General features: G+C 45.5%; 1 protein-coding gene across 3 annotated transcripts in view; it reads right to left on the minus strand.

Annotated features, from left to right (window-relative positions):
* Positions 1-26,695, minus strand: part of SDK1 (sidekick cell adhesion molecule 1) — a 1,051,799-nt gene that overhangs the window by 181,945 nt on the left and 843,159 nt on the right. For all 3 annotated transcript variants that reach the window (XM_057487434.1, XM_036932860.2, XM_036932859.2), the window contains 3 exons: positions 10,382-10,529; positions 9,292-9,432; positions 4,394-4,575 (listed from right to left, as the gene is read on the minus strand). In XM_057487434.1, the coding sequence (XP_057343417.1) occupies positions 4,394-4,575; positions 9,292-9,432; positions 10,382-10,529 (471 nt within the window). The remainder of the gene's footprint in view (positions 1-4,393; positions 4,576-9,291; positions 9,433-10,381; positions 10,530-26,695) is intronic.

Raw genomic sequence — 26,695 nt, forward strand, 5'->3', positions numbered from 1 at the left:
AGTGTAAGTCAGCAGCAATACGACTTCTAAGAAAGTTTTTTGTAGGTGGGCATACATGCATACTTGGCCATGAGGCACACCCTTGTGCCTTCCTCCTTCTAGAAAGTAGACATGACAGTTGGTATGGTAGTATCCAGCTTGTGGCTGTGAGGCAAATGCTGAAGATGGCAAAGGAAAAAGAATGAGCCTCATGCTCGGGTGAGCATGGAGCTCCCACCGTGACCCACTGCCTGCTCTTCTGTGTGAGAAAGATGAAAACACACCTCATTTTATTTAAGCTACCATTATTCTGGGGCTGTTTCTAGCAGCCGGACACTGCTCCCAACCAACACTGCATACTTACTCCTCTGATACTGTCCTACAACGTAGATCCCAAAAAGCCCCTTTTCAGGGATGGCCTTCATGTCAATGGCATAATCCTCTGAGTGAATGAATAGTGGGTTCAATTTGCTTCAGGGATCAATATCATACAGTGTTGAACTCATGGTGAGAAAACCTTCTTATCTTCCTTCAGGAGCTTCCTTGCAGAAAGTACTCTTGACACCACAAATGTGTGCTCTGGAAGATGTGTCTGCGTGTGTGCATGTGTCTGTGTGTGTATCTTGTGGATAAATGGGAAGTGACCACATGTAAAGGAGGCTGGTTTCTTTTCCAGTTCTTGCTCTTGTTTCACAAATGTTCATCTTTCCTCCCAGGCAAGGCTTCAGGTCCCCAGGACTGACATGTGACTGGCGTCTTCTCCACTCTTGGTGCCACAACCCTTTGAAAAGCATTGCATACAGGAAGTGCTCAAATCAATTCTTGAATGTCTGTGTTCTTGATTTTACTATTAGCAGAAAGACTGAGCCCATATTTCTTTCTGTGCAACTGCCACTACTATAGAAATTTTCAAATACCATAGTGGATACTGGTCATACTCACAGTAGAAAGAGGAATAGAGACAACACAGGATTGTTTATATAATGGCATTTTCAAAGCTTTTTCACATGGACTGTTTTGCTCCTCTTCACAACCACCCACACAGTAGTCAGGACATATATGAATGCTACGATTTTACAAATGAAAACACTGAGGTTAAGTTTAACCTGAAGGTAGATAAGTAGTAAATATGAAGAGCCAGTCTTGGGGGACACCCAGGAAAGGCTCATTTCTGGGAGTCATGCATAGAAAAATGTCTGTGTGTGTCTGTCTATATATATGTACATGTTTGTATCTGTGTCTGTGTTTTTATGTGTGTGTCTCTGTGTGCATAACTGTGTCTGTGATTCTGTGTGTGTGTGTGTGTATCTGTGTCTGTGTCTCTGTGTGCGTGTATACATGCCACGTGTGAAGATATGCCACAAGTGTCCAGCCTCCACAACTGTTTCCCTAAATGACGGCCCCTGGTTGCTGCCATTTTTCTTATTAATGTATCACTGTTTAATCAGGCTGCATTTACCCACTTTATTAAGTCATCCACTCCAGACCTGGGCGGTATCACTCTGTCTGCCTCACACTCCCCCATGCTTGCCCACCTTGTGTCAAATCCTCTCCTGTTTCTGCCCTCTCTTGAGTGGGATGTAGATTCAAGGACAGATTAGCATGCTTGCTCCCTGAGGTTCAGCTGGGAGAAGCAGGGATACCTGGGCACCATGTGCATATACCTGCACTGTGGGCTGCCTGCCTCCCTGGCCACACACCCCTCCTGACACCTGCCAGGTGCCACACCCAACTTGGAGTCAGCACCAAGGCCAAGCCCCAGGGACAGCATTCCAACACCGTGGTCAACAACGTGCTCACCCTGATTTGTCCTGGGCTCAGACACATCTTTCAAATGAAGAAGAGTAAGGGTAGGTGCTTGCAGGGAGTCTCAGAGGAGCTCACAAACCTGAGAAGCTCTGTCCAGTGACTGAGGGATGGTATGGGTTAGATGGAGGGAAGGGTCTGGAAGCTGGGCATGAAATGACTGTGCAGGAGTCATTCTCCCAGGGGTGTCACAACCACCCAGGGCACACAGGAAGTCTAAAGCAGGCACAGAGACAAAGGCTACCTCCTCAGTGGGCCCACACTGAGGTTAAGAGGGGAACAGAAGACTGCCATTGAGTATGTATAAGGCAGTCTTTGAGATGCCAAGAAGAAATGCCTCGTAGTGAGCACGTGAATGCCCCTGGGGAAGGACTCAGGGCTGTGGACAACCACACCAGCCATCCAGCACCCAGGTGAAGGCGAGAGGGCATGGCTGAAAAATAAAGTACAGATGGGAAAACGGCACACATGGCACCATTTAGAAATATTTGCTCAGAAATAGTTAAAAAAAGAGAGAGATTATGAACCATATTTGCACCAAGAGCTAACATAAGTCAGGTTCTCACCTATATGAAGAAAACAAGTTCTTCCACCGAGCTTAAGTTTCTCCATCCAGAAGATGGCTTGATATAGAGCTGGGAGCCCACAGCTCAGCCACCATCTCCACAGGGCCCGTGCCCTGGCAGGCTGCTCCAGGTGGCCAGGCCATCGCCAGTCAGGCTGAAATCTCTTCTCAAGTCCCACTAACAGACACTGCTGATGTCCCCAGATAATAGTGGTCTTGACTCAGAAGACCAGGTACTGGGGCTGGCTCTGCTGTTAGTTAGACATGTGACTGCAGACCCGCTAAATCCTTGCTAGTGAACGTCCTGTCTCCTTGTGCATAAATGGGTGCAAATAATCCTTGCCCTGTTCTATCCAACATACTACAGCCATCTGAGGGAGGGGCTGGGCCCAGGCCTACTGCACAGGGCATGTCTGGTGAGGGCTGTGGGGTGCAACTGCCCTCCTTTGACAAGTTGTGGCAGGGCACCCAGCCCACCCAAACAATGTCCCTGGCCCTTCCCATTGCCAGCATCAGAACTGGGGGGTGCTCATCCCCGCACCCATCACCTCTGTCTCTGGACTTGCTGCAGCCACCGGCTCCCCTCCCCTTCCTGCACGCCCACTCACAGACCTGTCTTCCAGTCACGGCACTCACAGCCCTAAGGCTTTAATGGCTCCCAGTGCCAACTGAATAAACGCCAAACTCCAAAGCCTCAAGGCCCTTCTCAGTTAGATGGGGGTCTGTGTTCCTCTGCCCCCAGGGAACTCAAACACACCCACACTAAAATGGAGAATTCATACTTAATAGTAATAGGGGACTGTTAATAGCAATAGGGGTCATTTTAAGTGTTTCTAAATTTATTGTTATTTTCTTAAATAGACTAATTACAGCAAATGCTATCCAGGTTTTCCACTATTTTCATTTTCCAATGACTAATCAAGAATTACATACAGAATAGCAGTTCCTTCCTGGTTGCCTTGCATTTTAAATTCCTCCTAGTCACTGTGAAGGCAGAACTGATGGCACTTAATTTATAAAGGAGGTTTTATGGACTTATGGATGACAACAGACAGCCAATCAATAAGGGATGATAATAACAGCATGTAATATCAAGGAACATTAGGTCTCAGGCATGATTTGGGGAGAGAAGTAGGCAGTTAGAAGCCTTATCATTTGAAAAAGGTCAAGGCCTGGTGGCAATAAAAATGCCTAAGGAAATAAAAATCACACCTGTGAGTCAGGAGAGGGTAAAACTGCTGAATGAAAGAGGGTTTTAGATTTTGGGGGGAAATTGCTTCCCTGGGCAAGGCTTTGGGCTGCTGTGGGTCATGTGCAGTTGCACCAGGAGAGGGTCTGTTTAGTGCTGCTGAGCACAGTGGCCATGGGATGTGGACATGAGAGTGTTTCTGAAAGCCCAGCTCTTCCTGGGGCCAAGACCTGGGTCCTCCAGGAAACAGTAGAGGAGCCAGAGGTCACAGAGAGCCTTAACGTGATGGGGCTGGGCCTCGGCACAGGAATCTAAGACCCATTAGCTTTATGACATTCTGCCTGGCCCTTTTGGTGTCCAGGTATGGGGAGGAGTTTTTACTGATATAGTAAATTATTTACTTGTGTAACTGAAAAAGAAAACAAACAAGTTGCAAATTCTATTACCAATAATCATACTATGTCCCTAAAAACAAAATTCTAAATAATAATTCTCTTTGAAAAATATTCACAGTATCACATAGGACTGACTCCAAGGCCAGCTTTACTACAAAAAATACTATTATTCCCCTTAGAAAAAGTCAATTCCACAGACCATTTCAAGAATAGGAGGACTAGTTAAAGGATGTATGGAGACACTTCCTGTCCTTAGAGCCAGAAAAAACATACTTGTTTCCCATCTACAGCGTTGCTACAGTTTCAGAATAGATGGAGACATTAAACATGTGATGACTGTCCTTCTAATTGCTCCCTAGGGGATTGAATCCTCTCTTTTTATGTCAACATGCTCTACTCAAACTCTGCAAATCTGGCTCCTTAGAAAGATCCTGCCACCCCTTGGGAGAGCAAGCTTACCTCCTTGTAAGGTGTATTCGGTCACTGCCCTGCTGAAGATGCCCAGGCCAGCCCCGTTGTAAGCTGCCACCTGTATTTCATACTGTGTCCAGATAATCAGCTCTGTCACCAGGCAGTAGGTGACCTCTGGGCTGGTGATGTTCCTCTGCTGGTACTCTCCAGGCAGCCCAGCCAGGCGGTACCTGCATCAGAGTGTGGAGAAATGGCTTCAACCAGAAACTGGGCTTACTGGCAGTTAGTCTATGTGGTTAGAGAAAAGTGGAAGTAAATAAACAAGAGGAACGCTAACAGGTTAGCTCCAGACAACTCTACTTCCTAATGCAACCATTCAAAAAGGTATAACTGAATTTCACAATGATTATAAGCTCTGGGCAAAACACAATGACATTTCAACCATTTACAGTTAAAGGAAAATTATAGCTTTTTAAGGGTAGCTTATCTAGAGAGTACAGTGACTTTAGTACAAATTCCAGACATGATTTCTGTCAGGGTGTTGCTATAAATCAGTTTGAACAATACTTTCCTCCCAAGACTGAAATGTGGGGAGAAATAGAGAAGCAAGCAATTCACTGCCTCTCAGTCTCTGGAAAGCTCCCCACCCTCTTTCCATTTAGGAATTCTAGATTCATTCACGTAGGTCCCAGAATGAGAGGCTTTAAGAGGTGTTCACACTTCTAAAACACTAGTCTGATGCTAAGCATGATAAACTGCATTTTTAGGGGAACTTTCAGGGTGTCTGTGTAGCATGCCCTTCACTTACTGGGGGGCAGGGGACATGGGTGGAGGGGTAACTGCGTGGTGGCAGGTAGTACCCAGGCTTACTGTGCTGATCACTTCGTATACATACAAAAAGCAAATTATGATGGTGTACACCTGAAACTAACATACCAATTTACCTCAGCTAAAAACAAACAAACAAGGAAATGTAGACTAAGCAGAATAACTCACCAAAAAAAGAGACATATTTAAGGTTGTATTTATTTTAAAAAGTGATATACGTGATTCTGGACTTTGAAACATATAAATTAGGAAATTGTTATTTGTGCTGTGAAAGAATTTTTAAAGCATTATTTTGAGGAGCAAATGTTTGTCCATGATTCCATTTATAGAAGTTCATCGGGTTCCCTGGTTCAAGTTAGGGGCATAGACAGTGGAAGTAATTTCCTCAGTTATTGTCCAGCTTCCAAAGCATCCAATTCCTATGCAAGGAGTGTTTCTTGCCCAAGAAGATGTGGCTTTGAGTGCTAAGTGGAAAGGGAAAAGACTGAGGGGGGCACAAAGCCAGGGTGGCAGCAAGGACAGGTTCGCTCTTCACAGTGGGTTGGGATCCTCAGGTTCTGCCTGATTTGGAGCACTCTGCCAGCTCTGCCAGCTTGAGTCCTGGGCGGTCAGCCCGTGGTCCTCAGGGGAGCAGTGCCTGGAAGGAAGGCGGGGAGCCTGTGCCAGATTCATGCAGACAGCATGTCAGCAAGGCTGCCACCGTCGGTAAGAAGAAGAAACCCTGAAATTCAGGCCCTTAAAGAGGAAAACAGTTCATAAAGAATGCTGGCTGCAAATGCACTAAGTACAGGAATGGCAATAAAAGGTTCTTCCTGAAAATCAGGGTTTTCTGGGAGCAGTCTTTGCTCCTCTCTTGCTCCAGAGCACCTGTACAGTGAGGCTTGCTTGATAGGAAAAATGAGTGATAAAGAGCAGGCAGCCTGCAAACAGCAAGCAGGTCCAGGCTGCCTCCTGCCTCGGGAGCAGCAGCAGGTGGCCCTGCAAGGCTGTCACTCTGTGATGGGCTGAATGGAAGTTTATGTGTCCCACCACATTCTGTCCACCTCCAACACCACTCAGTGAGCAGTCCTTTCCGGAGCTGCCCACACTGAGCAAGTGCAGGTCTGTTCAGTTCATGTGTGTCATGGATGGTCTGTGAGGCAGCGGGCAACAGGAAGAAAGGCATGCCATGGAATGACCCAGCTACAAGCTATTTCCACGTAAATTCTCCAACTACGGAACAGGAGCTACCAAATAAAGGGCACTGGGACAGCTGGAGAGCCACTTAGAAAAAGGTAGCTTGGCTCCGCACCCACAGCAGACACCAGAGGACTCTGCATGTGAATGGGGTCCAGGATCACTTGGAGCCTATACGGCACATGCTGGGTGTGGCCGCTTAAGAGCTCACTTGTGTGGACACATCATTATATGATACACATTCCAGGGAAAAGCAAAGAAATTAGCTCCGGAAGACCTGGGCTGGGAAGAAGACTTAAGAGCTGGGTGGTCTCAAGCAAATGCTTAACTTCTCTGAGCTCTGGGTTCCACCTCCCTGAAATAACATAATAACAACTGCATTTCACAGGGCTGTCAGAAGAAAAGATGCAACAAAGGCCACCAAAGAGGTGTGACAGAGTGAAGTATCCCCCAAATGGTTCTCTTTTTGAAAACATTGCTCTTTGGGAAGTATGCTAAGGGAAAACCCTGAGCTATATAAGAAACTAAGTCTGCATGAGCCACATATCTTCTCCTCCCAGGCCTCTGTTCATATAGATGCCGAATTACCATCTGGGAAGTTGGCTGGGCTCCCTGACATGCAGGCGGGGTGGTCCATTTTGAAAGGTGGCTCGGGGTGCTTCTGTAATAGTCACAGGACATCTAGAAAGGTCACAATTAGTAATGGAAGCACAGGGCATCATCCTATGACTGGTGGGACACATTGCCCAGGAGACCATCTCAGATAGAACAAGATGATTTTTTTATATGGAAATAAATAGGAGAATGTTTTTAAAGGACATAACCCTGCTGCTCCTCTTGAGGAAACACCCTGCCCATTATTATAAATATTTTATTACTGCGAATGCATCCTAACTACCGCTTATGACCAGAGCCCCGACGGTGATTTATTTACATTTTGTTCTTCTGTGGACTGTGCAGCAGATCTGACACAGAGGCTTGTGCCCTGGAGGAAACATGCTTGCAAACAGAGCTGATTCGCAGACTGGAGGATTATTCAGAAATGTTTCCAAGCAAATTCAATTTGGCATGGACCTTTAATTTCTGGAAACTTGGATATTCCCAGGCTGTGAGCAGTGCACCCTCTTTCTCAGGCTTTCTTGATTTAAGCCCCTACAAATGCAGATGCCCCCTTTCAGGGAACTCAACTGTGATACCAACACAGAACACCTTTTAACAGCAGTGACTCCACAGAGTGGACGGTGTACAGTACCTGATGGGGCCTCGCAATATCACAGAGATTTTCTTAGGAAACTCCATGCCCCAAGCCTGGTTCTGCAGGCTGACTTTTAAGGTCCTCACTTCGCAGCTGAAACTGAAGGAAACTTCTCCTCCATGTGCTCAAAACAAGACAGAAGCAGCTGCATGACAAGCATGTGCAGGGCTGGTCCAAGAGGGCAAGGCCAATTATTTTCACCAGTTGTTGAGCATGGAACAAGAGTGACAGCCAGTGATGCCAGTGGGATGGAAGACCTCAGCCTTCAAGCCTCAGGCAGCAACAGGCTTTCTGGAAGGGCCTTGGGATTTGGGAATCGTTCCGGAACTCATAGGCACCCTCTACCTGCCAGGGGCAGATCACAATCTCCTCTTCATCCTTCCTTGAAATGGAGGACAGCTGAGGGTGCAGCCATCAAAGTGCCCTGAGTGCTAACTCCATTCCCCCAGCTGTCTATGCACGTGTGGGGACAGCTGCATTTACACAACATTGGGCAGATGATGATGGGGCTTAGGGTTAGAGGGCAATTCACATGCTTGAGGGAAAACCTGAAGACAGCAGTGAATCGGTTGTGACAGGCCAATATGACATGCAGAAAAACAGGTATTAGCTTATGAGTGGATGATTACATAAGTACAGATTGGGGACGAGCTGTACTCCACGCAAAAAGGTAACAGAGCTAAAGCAGCCACACTCGTGTGCTTACATTTATCTAAGAAATTAAATTTATCCACTTTAGGCCTTGTTAACCCAGTATTTTCTTGTCACTCACTCAGAATGGGCACAAGCTTGGCATTTGGAGGATGTTAATAATGCACACCTATGGTTCTTGCCACTTGAGGAGGGAAAGGGAGTCAAGTACTTGTCAATTAACAAATCCTTCCATGATGTAAATCTATCAGATTTAATCATCCTTCAGTATGGCTTTACTTTTTTCTTTTTACTTGTGTCAACAAACCACTGCAATGATCACATTTGGTGCAATCTAAATATCAGCAGCGCTCTCGGCAAAGGAGGTGTCTCCTCTTGGACCCGCCATGGTCAGTGCGGCTCTCTCAGCAGGCTAGAAGCCTGCCTGCCCCTCAGAAGGCAGAGATAGCAAACTGGCCATGCTCAGGCCACATGGGGCCTGTAGATCTGTGAGTCTGGCCCACCCTGTGTTTCAAAATACACTGATTTCCTTTCTAACCTTTAAAAACTGTGAGATTGCATGTAAAAAGCTACATTAAAAAATTTTTTTTGAAACACTAGAAAATTTGGCAATGCTGAACATCATACCAGCATAGCAACACTGGCTAATACTTAAATCAACTGCATTACTATCAGTTAAAAATTATTATATTTAATAATGCGTGCCCCTGGAGAAAACCTATATCAAATGAAAGGATTTACAATGAATAGAATCCCTTGCTCCCAACCCATGATATTCCCCTCCACCCTCCTGCCCAAATGCAGCCGCTGATGGGCTTCCTGGGCGTGCTCATTATGGCTGGGGTGCAGGCTCTCCCTACAAGGCTGTCCACCTTCACCTGTCTCTCTGGTTTGCCACAGTCTCCACTGCATTGTAGAGTGTCACAGCTGGCCTGACTCTCTCGATTACTGCTGGGCTCTTACAGACATCTGAGTCTGTGACCTCAGGATAGACACCTGATTCTTCATAATGACAGTGTGGTCCCAGGCTACTTGCCTGAGGATGTACCCACGAAGCACTCCATTGTGCTCTGTTTCTGGGGGTGGCTGCCACTGGACCATGATGGACTGATTGGTACGCCCACTAGCCACTATATTTTTTGGGGGAGCACTGGGTGGTTCCTCAGGTAACATCAACCTAAAAATAAAAGATGGGGAGAGAAGAGGTATCAGCACTAGGACCGAAGGACCACCATTCGCTTGCTCTATCTTGCTGAATCTTGAGCCTATTTACGAAAATCAGGGATGCATAAGGCAAGCACACAGCTCGGCAGAATGAAGGGACATGCACGGAACAGTTAAAACAAACCAGCACAACAGAGTCTGGGAAGCCAGGAAGAAGTAGGAGGTGACCTTATTCTGTCTGAATAACCCCCAGCACCTCCACTCCCGTGAAGGACTACAAGCTGAGCCTGTGCGAACGTCCACAGTGTGAGACTCCTTCCAAACTGTTCTCTTTGTCTCTTTCAGTATTTCTCATATCAAACTCCCATGTTTATTTAGCTTTCAACTGTTCTACGACTGAAGCCCACTGAAAGCTCAGGTTGGCTGGGGAAGGCAGGCTGAAATGTGATGACGCCATTTTCCCTTATTAATCTGAATGGGCATCACAAGCAGCTGCCTGGGGTGGGTAAGCTTCAAGGCCGCCACGGACACGCTGCCACCACAGAAGTACTGAGCTCATGTACCTTTCCTTACAGCACTCCGCGGGGTGTTACTTGTCAAGATGGTGGCCCCAGATCCCATCCTGGTGGCAGTCAGGGGGGATAATGGGCATGAGAACACTGCAAGCTCTTAATTTCATGTACACAGAGGACTGTGCTATCAGGAGTGGTTTGTGTTGGCACAGCCAGAGCACCTCAGAAGTCTAAGAAACTTCCCTCAGAGCAGTTAAGGAAAAGCCAGCTAGTCAATATACAACTGGGTTTTCTCTCTGTCACAGTCTTCCCTGCTCACGTTTTTGTGAGCATCACTGCGGCATGGAGGTTGATCACTTTCATCAATTTCCTCCAGCTCACACGGTGTCTCTGTTTTGCTTTCAGGCCAAAGCTGCTCCTTGTCACACCCAGGGAGGCGCGTTCACACACCTGCTTGTCTCTGCACTGTACTGGCCCTTGCCCACTTGGTTCACGGCACACACCCTGAACTGATAGGTGCGAGCTGGAGTCAGGCCACGCACAGTGACGCCTGTCATCTCAGGGCCAATGTTTGACAGATGCACTTTCCATGGGGAGTCTGAAAGAAAGAGCAAAACAAATTCAAATCTACATAAGCACATGACTGAGTAATAATAAGCGAGTGCAAAAACGCGTTCCGTAAATTATCCCATTTGCTTACTGAGGCAGATGGAGTGGTTATCCTCCTTTAACCGATGTGGACACCAAGGCTCATGGTCACGTGGCCAGTAACTAGTGAGCCTGGCGTTAAACTCGGGTTTCCCACTCCAAGTACAGTGTGCATCCCGTTATCCCTGTGCTGCTGTCAGTAAGTAAAGGGAATTTTTGTTCAACCTGCATATGGCAGTTTAAATGGAACCAAAATATTCTTCATTCCCGTGTTCAGTATGTGATGGGAAAAAGTTCCCTGTCAGCTCATGTGGGTGGGTGGATCGCACATTTGTCTCCCAGAAAAGGATGCTGCACATGTCACCAAATGATAAATAAAAACTCTATTCATTAACATGTTAATAAAAGAGGAAGTGAGCATGATAAAGACAGATGGGCTGTGCATTTGCAAGCCATCTGCGAGGCATCCATCACACCACCACACCCCCGAGTGGCTTTGGCTGCTGAGAGATGTAACAAAATTCACTGCGAGTTTAGAATATCTTTCCACCCAGCTTTCCGGCAGGTGTGGAAGAGCGACTGTCAGCCAAACAGGCTCTCACCTGCGAGGCTTCAGAAGGTTCTGCCCAGCTTTTACACCTTTGTGTGATTTTTTTTTGCAGAGTTTAGGCGTGCTTTTTGGCCTGATGCCCTGAAATCCACAAGACATGGCAATGACCTCGAGCACCCACTGTTGGTTCCCATTTGGCGGTGCTCTGGTGCCTGAACTGCTTTTTCAAGTTATCAGTGAAGTAGAACATGTGGAGAAAGGTTCTCTGGAAATCAGATTCTTTCCTTGGAAGTGCTAAAACCCCTTTCATTCTCATTGGAGATGGTCAAAAGTGACCAGTGATTCCCACAGTGGCGTCGGGCAACACTCAGATTGCAGACAATGCCACAGTGTGCACGCTCCCCACACACTGGATGCACAGTCACCTCTGCACAGTCCCAAACACCTAATCTGGGGGTTCGGAGTGTGTGCTGGGAACCTCGTCAGAGATGCACTCCGGTTCCTTATGAGTCACTGAGAAGTGGCCACCGACTGCTCCAAGATGAAACGGGCTTCTCCAAGGCAGCTTCTGCTGCCCCTCACGCAGACATGCCTGTCACTAAGTGGGAGTTTGTTGGCTGAATTTCTCAATAAAAAGTTATGCTGCTCTGAAGCATGGTTCCAGTTGGGCTAAGCAGGCTGGCACTTTTTAATTACTTCAAATAAAGCTCCTTCCAAAAATGGCTTTCTGGGAATGCAGTCCTCACCGCCAGCTGCGCATTTCAGTGTTCTTGACTTTTGAATTTCAGTGCCACAGGTAATCTACAGCTGATGAGGATACCCCTCTCTTTATGTTTCCTCAAAAAACGCAATGTGTGCATCCCCAATTAACTTTGGAAAAGCTCACACCAATTTCTCTTTTTACTTTGGGAGTCTGAGATCCTTCTAGACGCATCAAGCAGCTTGCAGTGATTTGGTTTTCTGAGCAGATGCCCTTAGAGAAAAGGTCCGGCTGTCATCACAGAAGATGGAAGAGCCATCCCTAGCCTCAGTGTGCCTGGACTGGGCTGGTGGGAACCAGGGGCTCACCATGCCAAGTCAAGCTTCAATGGAAATAAAGTTTTCATTGTGATCTATACTAGAAAAAAACAGACTGAAGCTGATTATGAGCTCTTCCACTTACAGTTGTTCAACTGTGAGATTCCTCTGTAAAAACTAGAGGACAAATCAATACCAAAATGAGATCTGTCTCACACCCATTAGGATGGCTACTATTAAGAAAGCCAAAAATAACCAGTGTTGGTAAGGATGCGGAGAAATTGGAGCCCTTGTACACTGCTGGCGAGAATGTAAAATGGTACAGCCACTATGGAAAACAGTATGGCAGTTCTAAAAACACTAAAGATACAATCAGCATACAACCCAGTGGTTCCACTTCAAAGTACACACTCCAGAAACTGAAAGCAGGGTCCTGAGGAGATATTGCACACCCATGTTCATAACAGCATCGTTCACAACAGCCAAAAGGCAGAAGAAACCCAAATGTTCACCAATGAATGTATGGATAGATAAAATGCGGTCCACCCATACGAAGGAATATTATTCAGCCTTTAAGACATTATGAGACGCATCCCACAACATGCGTGAACCCTGAGGGCATTAAGCTGAGTGAAACAGGCCAGTCACAAGAGGAGAAATACTGGATGATTCTACTTAGTAGGGACCTAGAATACTCATATCATAGAGACAGAAAGCAGATGGTGGGCGCCAGGGGCCGGGGGAGGGGGATGGGGAACTGGGGCTTCATGCGGAAAGTTTCAGTTTGGAAAGATGTAAACATTCTGGAGATGAATGGTGGTGATGCGCTACATAACAGTGTGAATGTGCTTGATGGCCCTGAACTGCACACATAAAAATGGTTAAGCTGGCAAATTTTGTTATGTGTATTTTACCATGATTAAAACATTTTTAAATGGTGAAGAAGTGGGAGAATAACACATAGCTCCCGGGACTATCAGAAATATGAAACAAGAGAATGCGTCCTGAGATGTCCAGCACAGCGCCTGGGCAACGTGGCCCCCTGGACATCCCTCTTTCCTGATCTCCCTACCTTCTCCACCAGCTCGGTGCTCTGGAGGACCTGCCTGCAGAGATGGGCTCTTTCTTACTCAGTGGGAGATGTCCCAGGCTTTCGGCATTCTTCATGCCCTGCTTCCTGCCTTTCTCAGGGGCAGCTATACCTGAGCTTTCTTTCTAGGCTCTGCAGTCCCCTTTTCCCTGTGCCCTCAGGGTTGTCCCAGCTCTGCTGCCGCCAGCCCCAGGCTACTGAGGTTCCCTCTGCTCACACCCCTGGGAACTTTCCCTTTGTAGACTTCCTCCTTGATTACTAACTTGAGAGTCCCATCTACTTCCTGCAGGGGCCCTGACTGGTACAGTGCTCCATAAAACTTATCTTTCATTCCTTTTTTCCTGTAGACTTCAGCGTCTGTAAGCAAGCTCACCTGCTCAGTCAGGTACAGAATGAACAAGAGCAATTTTGCAAAGAGGCAAAGTCAAAAGGCCAGCAGTGGAACCAGCCGACTGAACTGATTATTCACACTGAGGAAGGGGCAGGGAGCACTTCAGATGTGCCTTTCCTGGCCCCATGGCCCCCTGTGTGGGGCTCTGATTCTCCACCATTTGTTCACTCAGAATGTAAATAGCTCCTGAAAGTGGGTAACCTGAGCGGTAGGACCTGTTGCCCAGTTTGATTTGACAACAGGGTCTATTAATCTGCCTGTACCTTGGGGATCTGCACAACCTTCTGGTGGCATCTATAGAATTCTTTATTTATTCCTTTTCCTCTCCTACTAAAAGATAAAAGATCTGGCAGGAAGAGAGATTAAACTGAAAACTAATACAAATGAATCTGATCCATCTCATGGGCACTCTGATTTGAACATCAACAAAAAAGTGGTTTGGGAAGGATTTTCTCATTCACAAGCTTGCTGAGAACGGTTAAAATTTAAATAGCAAGTCTGTTTCTGACAATCAATAAGTAAAAGCCCTTTAAAAGATTCTGCTCCAGGATCTCACAGAGGAGTAACTAGAGGTCTGTCTCAGGGGCTGGAATGTAGAATCTTTTGATAAAGAAAACTGTCCCATAAAAGTTTGAATAGCTTGTTCCTCCCCTCAGGGGTGCCTCCTGCTCTGATCTACAAGACTAAGGAATTTTGGTCTCCTCAGTCAGGCATTAAACACACTTCTGCTACACAGACTGGTACCACTCATCTTTCTCTTGGCTTCAAGTGCCCAGAATCCACAAGGAGCTAATCACTCCTCCAGAGTGTTGGTTAAAAGCTGGTGGTTTTCTATCTTTGCAAATGTACTGGAAGCTTTTTCCAATAAAAGGAGCACTATCATTTTCTCAATTAAAGGTGCTTGAGGAATGGAAATACTTTTTCAAAGAAAATTTTCTGAATTGCCAGGAGGGCCATCATTACGATTAACGCCTAACGGGTGTTTGGCAGCAATGCTGTCACATCTGTGAACACATGGGGTCTGCTGGGGAGCAGGTATGATCTCTCCTCCTTCAGACGAGGAAACCAGGGCTCAGGTTTATAGATAACTGCTCCCAACCTCTCCAGGCTGTCACCTCCTAACTCAGGATGTTAGGGTGGATCAAATGTCACTAAAAGCAGAGCAGCTGGGCCTCCAGTGTCCTGGTGAGATGCAGTAGGAAGTACCCAGCAATACCCAGGACATACTGACACTCACACACACAAACACACATACACACAGTCCAAGAAAACACACAAAATCAAAAGCTGAATACACATTCATTCATTCATTCCATTCTCTGGGCAATAAAGAAGATGCAGGAATCAATTAAATGGCACCGTGATATGCCGAATCCTGGATTTGGGACCTTGTGCAGAATAAATGCGCTGGTCTCTACACCAGGCAAGAGCAGGGTGGGGGTGGGGAAGTAGGTGGGCGTTCGTATCAATTAAGATTCGTAAGAGACAAAACAACCCACACAACATATGGACCTTTTTTGGATTCTCATTCAAATAATCAACTGCAAAAGGTCGTTTTTAAAAGAACAATTAGGGGCAATTATATGGACTGAGTATAAGACGATATTAAGTATTGTCATTATTTTTGTTAGGTGTGATGTCCTTTGAGCTGTTTAGTGAATTGCTTAAGGGTGAACTGACATATCTGGGATGTCCTTTTTGGATAGCCAAAAAAAAGTGGGGAATCAATGAAACAGATATGGTAAAATGTTAATGGTTATTAAAACTGAGTACATGAATACTCGGTATCTTTGTGTCAATTTAGTACTTTACACCAAAAGTTTTTAGAAAGTGGCTATTTTGTCACAACATCGCCAGCACTGAGCATTATAATCATCTGAAATTGCATATTTGGCAGATTAAAATGTAATTTCACTAACGCTTTGCTTTGTATTTTTTTTATATGAATGAAAATGAATATTTTCATTAAAACAACTTTCCCCAGGTTACAGAGTAAGTTACGTGGAAGAATTAAGATGCAAATTTATTATTTTTCTAATTCGAATTCCACTTTTGTTTTGGCTACAACAATCTGTACATTGTGTCTCCTGAAATATAAGCATTAGGTTATAATAACAATGGCCACCCATTTAGACAGCCCCCACGAGATAGGCTCCATTAGACTCTTTCGTGCTCACTGTTAAATCCTCAGCAGCTAGAGAGTGCCTGACATGTAGTAGGAACTCAATAAATATCTGTTCAACGAGAGCACCTTCCATGTAGAAGGCCCTGTTAATGACTTTATATGCACACATATGACCTTTACAACAACTGTGAGGTGGACATGATTATCCACATCTTTATGTGAAAAGGAGGCATGCAGGGATCAAGTCGAAGGTTATGGTCTGATCTGCTCGCCTTGGTAGAAACTCTGGCTACTTGGTTCTTTCATCTCCTCATTCCTCATCATAATTAGCATCAAAGCAGTAAGGTAAGGGCTTGGTCAGGAAGACTGTCCAAAATAGACTGTCTGCTGTTTTCTCAGACAATGCCCTTAGGGGTCCCAGCAACGTCACACTCACCAGACTCTGCTTCTCCATACTGGGCTGTCTGTCTAGACCCCAAGTGTGAGTACTCTGGCCTTAGGATGACACTGCACACTCAAGACAGTTAGACTGAGGGACTAACCCTAGACACAAATTAGGTTGGATTTCCCAATGCTTCAAAGGCCGATCCAGCATTACCAGCAGCAAGCCGGCCTGCTGGCATACACCCCTGACAGGAAGCAGTGAGAGGCTCTTTGCCTCTGGAGTCTTCCTTCTACAGCCCCATAACCCCATCTAATTATCAGAAGACATCCAACAAATCCCAACTGAGCAGCAGACATCCTACAAAATCCATGAGCCACACTCCTCAAAACTGTCTAGGTCATCAAAAACAGGGCAAGGCTGAGAAGCTGCCCTGCCGAGAGCAGCCTGCGAGGACGTCGAAGAATGTGCCGCAGTGACCTGGATGGGACCCTGGGACAGAAAAAAGACATTTTCAAAACACAGGAATCTGAATACAGCCTGGACTTAAGTTTATGATAACACATCCGTATTGGTTCATTCATTGAGACAAAGGTACCATGCCAACGCAGGGAACGCTGGGTGTGGAGTGTATGGGGATTTGTCTTCACAGTCATTCTCCAACCCTAATCTGTTCTAAAACAGAATAGAATAGGGAGAAAGGCCTTCAGCAGGTTGGCGTGGACAGGACTGAGAGGGGCAGGTGGTGGGACCCACACTGGAAGGTTCTGTGGGTCCTGCAAGAGAGGAGGCCGGCCACACGTGCCAGCTCCCACGGTGTGCACGGTACACACTAGGAAGTGCCAGAGAGCTAGTGCACAGGCAACTGGTCATGCTTAGTGCCAGAGCTCTATAGGATGGGCTGTTCCAGACTTGGCTCGGGTGAACCTCTCAGTGTTTAGGGAGCTGTTGCTTTTGGGGTGGGGAGAGAGCAAGGCACTTGGCCCTCCACCAGCTGCCAACAGCAGCCACCAAATGCCCTTACAAGAAGGCTCACATTGGCCCCACAAGCAGTGTGGGCAGAGGGGCTATGAGCTCTTGGCCCTCATCTGCACCGGCTCTGCCCAAGGTCCTATAGGGTCCCTGGCAGTTCTGAATGGTTTTCCTTAAAAGAGATCCAAAATTATGTAGGCCGTACAAAACTTGGATATACATGGGAATTGCATAAAGTAATACAAGAAGGTAAATCATATATATCCACTTTTTCCACAAAAAGTAATATAAATTCATTAACAAAAATTTGGAAAATAAAGAGTATGAAGAAAACAATGAAAACAAGCATTGGTTCATAGTACAGTTGCTTTTGTAAGCACTTTTATGGTTTTTTAAGTGCTTTTTGTAATTATTTTCAAGTTTTTCAGAGACTCTGACCTCTATTTTAACTTCAGTTCAACTCAGTGAGTTATTGAAATCAGTTTGGTGGGAAGAATAATATTTACTTCTCCACATTAAAGTACCCTTAAATTACTGCCATCCTGTGGACAGAAACACACGGTTTCAAAGCTGAGGCAACACTGATTTCATCCCCTAGATAGTGAAGAAGCTCAGGGGGAGGGAGGTCGTGCAATCAGTTCCCGCTCCAGCTTTGGCCACTCCAGGCTGGAGCTGAGAACTCAGGGTAAACACACCCAGGGCTAAAGAAAGCTTCTCTTGGTTTATTCAAAGCTCATTTGGAAATTAAAAGAGAAGCATAGATAATAATGAGTTCTGCAAAGGTTAACTAGGATTCTCCTGCAGGACAATAAGAAGTTATTAAAAGAATCAGAGCAATACAGTCTGTCGTGGTGCTACAGAATGTCCAGCTTGAGCAGGTGGGCCTCTGATAACAGACTGAGCTCTTGAAAGAGGACATCTAGGTGCTCCTGAGGGGTGTGCCCCCACCTAGGTGTGCAGCACCTCAAATATGAGTCAATCGAAACACAATTTGAAAGAACCTGCTTGTGGCAACACTGGGAGATAAGACTGAGGTCCTGGGATGGATGGGCCATCGTCCGTTCAGGAGGACAGAGACCTGCACTCTCCAGAGCATGTCGCTGGACTGGGAGAAGGATGCGAAGCAGAGGGTGTTTCGCCGAGACAAACCCCCAAAAGCAGACAGTTAAGACACAGTTTGATATCCTTCGCTTAGCGAAGGTTTTCCCACTTGCAGATGTCTTTAGAGAAGTGACAAAAGCCTGCAGGTTAGACTTAAAATGTGCCAAGTTTTGCCTTTAAAGTTAAGAATGAAAGAGGTGGGCATTTGGGAAATAAATGAAACTCTTGCTAAGTGGGATGGCCTGCTTGGACAAACTGTTGCCAAAGTGAAGCCAAGAGCAGGCTTTGAGGCCTTACACTGGTCATGTCCAAGGGCCTGGGGCCTCCTGAACTGTGGGTAAGGCATCAAATGAGTCCTAGACTTGGGTTTTGGAAGGGTGTGGGCCCCCGAACTGGAGAAGCCATTTGCTTCAGAGAAGTGGAAACGGGTTGGAAAAATCCAGAAGCACTGGGGCTGGGGGGGTGGGGGTGTTCAGCTTTTGGGCAGGGGTGATGAGGATGGTGCTGGTGACCCCACACGGCAGGCTGGGAACAGGTCTAACTCCAGTTGGCAGGTGATGGGGTGGGAGCAGGTGGCCTAGAAGCTGACCTGGCTTTAAGGAAGACATGCTTTATGGGCCACTCTGTATTCTGCACCGAGTGGTCATGACAGGCACACCTGCATAGGAACTTACATCAGTCTATGGGACAGGTTTGGGAAGAGCCTTCCAGAAGGTGAGGACCAGAACAGAATGTGGGGGCCAGATGGGGGTCCCTGCCCACCTCTTCATCTTGTCTGACGGCAGGGAGCTAAGGGGGAGAGAACCCTGAAATCCTCCACCTGAGCTCTCTGGACCTATGACACAGCAATATAACAAAGATTAATCAATACCTGTGATATCACTGTCTTCCTGGATGGATTTGAAGATGAGAGCGAATGCCATTAATATGAAATTCAATATGCAAAAGCCTGAATAAAATGAGCTAAAACATAAAGTAATTCCTAACAACTCCAAGGCTATTAGAAAATACCTGTGTGAGGTATGTCTCAAAGACAGCATTAAAATGATTTGAAGCATAAAGAACAAAGTCTCTTTGGAATTTTGGCAAGCAAAACAGCACAAAGCCCGTCAGCTTTTAAGTACATAATAGCAAGTGGGATGAAGATGTTCAACATATTGCGTGTGACAGGCTGAAGCAGCTTTCACACGGAAGCGAATGAGCTTGTGGAGAGCTGTAGGCACGAGAGCTGCTGGGCTTTGTCATCAAAAACACCTGTGACAGCAGAGGAGTGAGCTGAGTTGGCTCAGAGGATTTCTTTGTGAGGGAAGAGGGATGTTACCCACCACCACAAGGATGCCAGGGAGGAAGTCCAGGGGAGGCAATGGGCCTCAGAGGATGTTCTCCAAAAGGCAGTCTTAGACCTGCTGCTGATATAAGGACTGTTCAAGAAAGCTGTGAGCACTAGAATGTTCCATGCTCAAGAAAAAAACAATCTGCCCATGGGATATTGCTACCTGAACTCCAAAACATCATTTCAGATCCAGCATGCTCCAGTCACGCTGATGGGTATCTGATCCCGGCCCAGCATTCCCAGCCATCTTCGGCCCACTTCCTCCAGGGAAATTCAATCACTGGTTCTAAATACCCTACCCTCCTAGTCTCTCCCACTGCCTCTGAACACACCAGGACAAGAGCTCCTGCCCACCACTGCCAGGCCAACCTGGTAGGTTCAACTTGCTTTCACATGGCATTGCTCAATGGCTCTGTACTCAATGACTCTCTGTTGTTTAAGACTTTGGTCTGGCACCATGCAATCCATCTGCCTGTGTGTGTGTGGTGTGTGTGTGTGTGTGTGTGGCGGGGCATGGAGAGAGACGTTAAGGAGGACTTTGAGGTCTTTTAAAATGAAAGGACACATCAAATCAGATGGTAAAATGAAACTAAAAAATAAATCTAAAATCATTAGAAGACAATACAGAGAAATTCTCAGCACCTGGGATGATTTAGTTACTTCAGTAATACACTCAGTTTAGCTTTGAGTTTCCTGGAAACCAAGGGAAATAAGCAACACATTGGAAGGTAGAGTTTCAAAAGGCAGCTGCTAAGTCTGGAGAGAAACAGGTGTTCTCTTGGTAACAGGGATGCCTACTGAATGGCCGTCTCTACGATAACAAGCAGAGAGATACAGAAGATATAGAAGTGTTCTTCCAATCTGATGCTTCTAGTAAGTCTCTGGAAAAGATGAAGTATGGTATTAACTTAGGGAAGACAGTGTTTCTTTCTAAGTTAAGGAAAAATACATTGATTTCAAGCTTGAGGCTTGGGAGTCTTGAGCCATGAGGGTGTCCAAGCCCTTCAGAGCGTCAGCTCTGAGACCTGAACAGAGACAGGGGGTAGGAGCTCACATCAGAGCTGTGGGCCTGCAGGGCAGTCATATAGTGAAACTCCCCTGCGTGAATTATAGGGTGCCACTAAATGGAATACTTTATAAGAATAATTGGCTCAGAAAAAAGAAATTTCCCTACACACACTTAAAAATCCTAAGAACCAGGAATGAAGGAATGTATTACATGATGAAAAACTACTGTCTCAAATCAATATCATATTCATTTACATGAAGTTCAAGAACAGGCAAAACTATCCATGGAGATGGGAGTCCAAATAGGGCTTGACTTTGAAGGAGGAATATTGACTGGAAAGGGACACAGGAAACTTACTGGCATGTTTTGTATCTTGGTGGTGGTGTGAGCTGCATGGTGTATATGTATTTGTCAAAACTCACTTAAGATCTCTGTATCTCATTATATGCAAATCTATCTCAAAAAGCAACAAAACCATCAATATCATTCCTAACAGTAAAATCCTAGGAGACACTCCAGTGAGATTGGAGAATAAGCAACAAGAGATGCTACTATGCCAATTACTTTAAAAACTGTTCTTACTAACTCAGTAAGATATAAGAACAAAAAGGAAACAATAAATTTTTATTATCTGGAGAATATATGTTTGTCTACCTTGAAACCTATGAGGACCAGATGAAAAATCATTAGAAAAATGAGTGAATCTGGACAGTGGCTGAATAGGAAACAAAACCTAAACATCAATGGCTTTCCTTTATTCTGACAATAAATTAACTAGTGAGAAGATGAAATGGAAAGAAAATCTTATTCACAGTAGTAGTAAGACTGAATTTTAGGACAATCTTAACCGAAAAGTATAGAACCTATAGGTATAAACCTCCAAACTTCACTAAGCAACATAAAAAAGAGCCAACATAATGGAAAATCAGATTATTTTCTGGATGGAAAGACAGAATCGCCAAGAAGTCAGCTCTCATAAAACTTGGTACAGTTTTAACATCATTAAAAAGTCAATGGGACTATTTTTGAAACTTGACAAAGTAATTCCATTTTTTTTTCTGGAAGAATAAACAGGTGACAAGAACTAACAAAATTCTGAAAAGTTGAGGGGACTTGTTTATCCCTATTAAAACACATTTTGGAACTAAAACAATTAAAATATTATAAAAAAATATATTTTTTAAATATTAAAAATATTTTAATATTTTTTGCTTTTCATGCTTCAGCAGCAGGCAAACAGATGGTGAATCATTGGGTCCAAACAAACTCCAAACACAGTTTTATGTAAACAGGTCCTCTTGATATATGAAAAAGGAAAAGTTCATACATAAATTAATAAAAAATACAGTAAATCGTAGGGGACAGGGGAGTCACTTGGAAAAAACAAAAACTCATATGTCAAATACATCTAAATCCCAGATGAATTTAAGAGTTAAATGTATTAAAAATTAAGGCTTAAAAACAAGGTGAAAACCTTGAATATGTATTTTATGCTTGATAGTGTTGAAATATCCAAACATAAAAGTGATGAAAAAAATCGTAATGGAAAATAGCAATAGATTCAACTACATTGAAATGAATGCTTTTGTATGTCAAAAAGTAGTAACAAAAATTAAGGGTAAAAAACAATCTGAAAAAAACAAATGGTCACAAATGACAGAAAAGCCCCTAAGGCTTTGATAGAAAAACAGGGGAAGGGAAATTGAAAGATTATAGCAGAGGAAGAACAAAAAGGCAATCAACTTGGAAAAATGTGTCCAGCCACACCAGTGATCAACAAAGCGCAAAGTAAAACAACTCTTAAGACCTGAAGGTAAGTCAGAACCACACATCTTCTGAATGGAAACATAGGAGTACATCTCGGCAAACTGGGAGTAGGAAAGAGTATTAGGAATTTCCTTTCAGATGTTTTCATTAGTGTGGGTGTCCTGACTTTGCTGGTGTTCTAAAGGCCTAGTTTGCCTACTGGGTAATTCAGCTGGTACTCCTGGAGCAGGAAACTGGGAACAGCGCCCCCAGAGGAGGAGACCTAGGACAGTGCACCCAGGGAGGAGACTGGGGACAGCACCCCCACCCCGAGAGGAAGAGACCAAGGAAAGCGTCCCCAGAGGAGGAGACTGGGGACAGAGCTAGAGGAGATGTTACAAAGGAGCTGGCAGCAGATGGTAGGAATGGGGAGAGAATCCCCAGACTCTCCCACAAGGTGCAGTGGCACTGAATACTTGGTGCACTCAGGGAACTGTGAGCAATGCCTTGCTGCTGAAGCATGAAAAGCAAAGCAATGAGTGGATATAGATAAATCTGGGGAGGCAGGTGGCAATCAGATGATAAATGGTGCTATATACATACTATGCAATATGCCTAGAATCCAATCCTTAAGCCCAAAGAGTTCCTGTAAAACAAGGAATTAGGGCTAGCAAAGACAGGCTAGGGACTAGTCTCCAGGCTATGTCTGAGGTCCAAGCACACTTTGGGGGAACCAGAGGTGATTGTGGAGGAACCTGAGGCTCACTGCCCAGGCTCACTGTGGCGCTTCCCTGAGTGGCCTCTGAAGGGTTTCAAGCAAGGAGGGCATTCACTTGGGCACCTGTACTTCAGAGAGCTCCCATAGTGGGTAGATGGAGGGTAGATGTGAGGAGGCAAAGGGATGGATTGGTGTGATGAGGCAGTAGCCAGTCAGGAACGGTGGTTGCCAGAATGTTGAAGGGCAGTGGACTAGACAAAGCTTTACAAGGTAAAACCAACAGAACTGACTTATTTGCAGGGGACAGGGAATAGTGAGGGAATCAAGAATAACGTCTGTGTTTCTTAGCAAAGGAGCAACTTGGGAGGGGCAGATGAGTTCTGTTTGAGTTTAAGTGTGATGGACATGTGTAGATGTCCAGTGAATCTGAGGCCTGGGGAGAGGTCTAGGTTGGAAACAGATTTTGGGGAGTTGCAGCCTGGGGAGAGGGTGAAGCCCAGGCATACAGAAGATCACTGGGAAAAGCATGGAGGCTGAGGATGCCCCTGTGCAGAGTAACCCAGAGCACCAGCGTTTTAGGGGCAGGAGAGGAAATAAGTCTTCAGATAAGTCAGAGAAAATGGTCCCAGGGATAAAAGAAGAAAAGGTGAAAGTGAAGAGGGAGATGGAAGCCAAGCCAAGGGAATGAAGTTCTGAGCGGAAGAGTGAGGAATGGGGATGTTCAGGAGGTTGACAGCTGAAAGGGCCACCTGGTCTGTCCTGTGGACCAGTGACAGGAGATGGGAGGCTTCAGCAGGGAAGCGAGGGCGGCATGAATGAGAGACTGGAGGTGAAGAGGGTTCTCCTGTGAGGCAGAAGGAGCCAGAAGAGGGAGAGCTTGAAGACAGAAGTCACAGAGGGGTTCAGTGATGGGGCTCTGTCCTGGAGGAAGTGGGAGCAGAGGGCCAAAAATGGGGCAGAGGGGTGTCTTTAACCCATGAGGGGTTGTAGTGGTTATTTTTATTCTTTGTGCTTTAGGTAATTTCTAAGTTTTTATTAGTAAGCACACATAATTTTAATAATAAAAAAAACAAAGTTATTTTACATTTTAATTAAATACACATATTTTAAGGTATAATGCAAAACTGTAACTATGAACACCTGTATCTTTTAGAAAACTAATAGTAGAACTAAACAGAATGAAGAATCCTGAATTTTTTATGTAAGTATGCTTGTTACCTGCAACTGCTTACCAGGAGACAGTGCTAAGGTTTAAAAAAATTCATGGGAAAAACACGTAATTTTTCTAACTGGTAAGAGACTTTGCTTTTTTAATTATTAAAATTATGTGAGGATAAATTTTTAAAAAGATAACATCATGGCTGTCATCCAAATATAAAATGAACATGTGCTAAAGAGTTTGGTTAGTTCATTGATTAATGAAGGAATTGGTAAGATGTTAAAACTGTATCAGAAAAGAATTCAAACAACACACACATGTTCATAATCTGACATGTTAAAATGAATTTACAAATAGATGCAAAACTGGTCAATATCTATAGAGCAATAACCAGTTATTGCAATAATCACTCCTAACCAGGACACAATTTATTTACATTTCTATGGGCCATAATTATTTGCAATACTCTAAATTTTCTATAACCTACAGAGTTCTAAAACAGCTCAAAAACAGAGAAGAGCGCAGGCCCCTACAGAGTCAGCTAACCCTGAAGACCGCTAGATGAGACATCCAGCAGTCAGGTTTTGGATCCACTTCAAAGTCTTTCACAATTTTTTTCTGGCAGTCTCTTTCCTTGTGATCAAAATAATCTCAAAGAAATATTATTCTTGATCAAATACCAAAGATTATTCTTGATCTACAAATACTGTAGAGAGCAGGCCAAATGCTTTTGCTATTCAACAGAACTCTCAGCCTGTTTATGAGGACCTGGACATCGGGCCATCATGAATCCCTGCACACTCAACACAGGGCTCCCTGGGCACCCCTGGCCTGCCTCCTGACCCTCTGTGCTCTCAGTCCACCAGGCTTGTAGCTTGAGCCAGGCTTTAGGACACTGCTGCCCTGTGTGAGCCCCTGGCTTCCTGAAGAGGCACCTGTGACAGGAGAGCTACCACACTTCACGAAGAAGCATACAGCCAGAAGCCTGCAGAGCCAAGGGAACTCTCATTGGAGGGTTTAAACTCCAGTCAAGTGCAGGGACAAAGCCCCACTGGAGCTCCAGAGTTTCACTCCATAAAAGCTCTGAAGAGGCCCTTCTGCTGTGGCTGGCACGTGGTGAGGGCGGGTGTTATCATGCTCCTGCCCCTGCCACTAAGCACACCAGTGTGGCCCTTGCAAGGTTCGGGGTTTCCCAGAGAATGGCATCCTACCCAGCCTGCCGAGAGGAGCTGGCTGCCGTGTACTGAGCTGCAGGATGAATGGACTCCTGAATGGAGTTCTTCAGCATCATCGTCCACTCATGCAGTGTGGAATGTAGGCCAAATATAATTTCCATTTTAGGGTACTTGCTGCTAAGCTGTTCTTTCTGACCATAATCAGCCAGCATGTTCAGCTACTTCTTAAGGGAAATGGTTCCTAATAAAAATAAAAACCAGACAACTGGTGTGGGAGGCAGAGCTGGTCTTCCTGTTTGCTGTGGCAGTGCCTACGGTTTGAGCAAAGGCCACAGACTTCTTTTGTACAGTTGAAATGAGGACCAGCCCAGAGACAGCCATCTTATACACCCTAGATTCTTCATGGACTAGTAATACTTTGGGCAATAATGCTAACAATGTAGAATACTCTAGATTATTCCAACATCAGAGGCTCTGAAGGAAACCCAGCTGGGAATCTCAAGCAGCTCCATTTGGTCCCGTCAGGAGCACCAGAGGCCAGGAGGGACTAACGATGTCCTTAGTCACTTTCTCAGTGGATTGGGTGACTGAGCACCCACAGAGCTGCCCCACGTGGGCCAGATGCCCTACCGGCACACCAGCCCCAGGACTGACTGTGGCCCTGTCTGCCCCTCAGGGCTCCATGGTCTTGCTGGGGACAAGCACACAAACCAGTAATAATTACACAAGGTACTAACTGCTTGTGGGAAAATATATGTCCTGGCAGAGCAACCTCGAGGAGGGGAAATTCACTCTGCCTGGGTGTGCTGGGGGTGTGGGCCAAGGAGAGACATGGAGAAAAAGCTGCATTTGAACTGGGATGTTAGAACCAGAGGGACTTTTCCTGGCAGTCACCACCACACAACTGCAGCAATGGCCTGGCCGACCGTCTGGGTTGGACTCACTTCAGAAGCTGGCTGTTCCTACACAGGCCCTGAGGCTCATACTTCAGGCCTTTGCTGAAGGCTGCCCTCTGTGCCCCGCCTGGCCCGAGTCTCACAGCATGCCCCCTGAAAGCTCTGATTTACCTGCCACTCACACTGTCTTACCTGCCCCTGCAGCACTTTGCATGGCCTGGATGGGGGCTCATTGTGTGGCAGGATGTGGTGATGTGTCTGACCTCCTCCTTGCTGTTAATGAGTTGGGACTGATCATTTCATGTCTGCACCCCAGCACTCAGCAGAGGGCCTGGTATAAAGCAGATGCCCAGTCGGGACTCAGAGTTAATCAAACAGATGGAAGGCTGATAGAATGGATGATTGCCTTGCACATAAAGCCTCTTTAGTACTCAAGCAAGATACCTGACTGC

The sequence above is a fragment of the Manis pentadactyla genome, chromosome 10, assembly GCF_030020395.1.
Source record: "Manis pentadactyla isolate mManPen7 chromosome 10, mManPen7.hap1, whole genome shotgun sequence".
NCBI lineage: Eukaryota > Metazoa > Chordata > Mammalia > Pholidota > Manidae > Manis > Manis pentadactyla.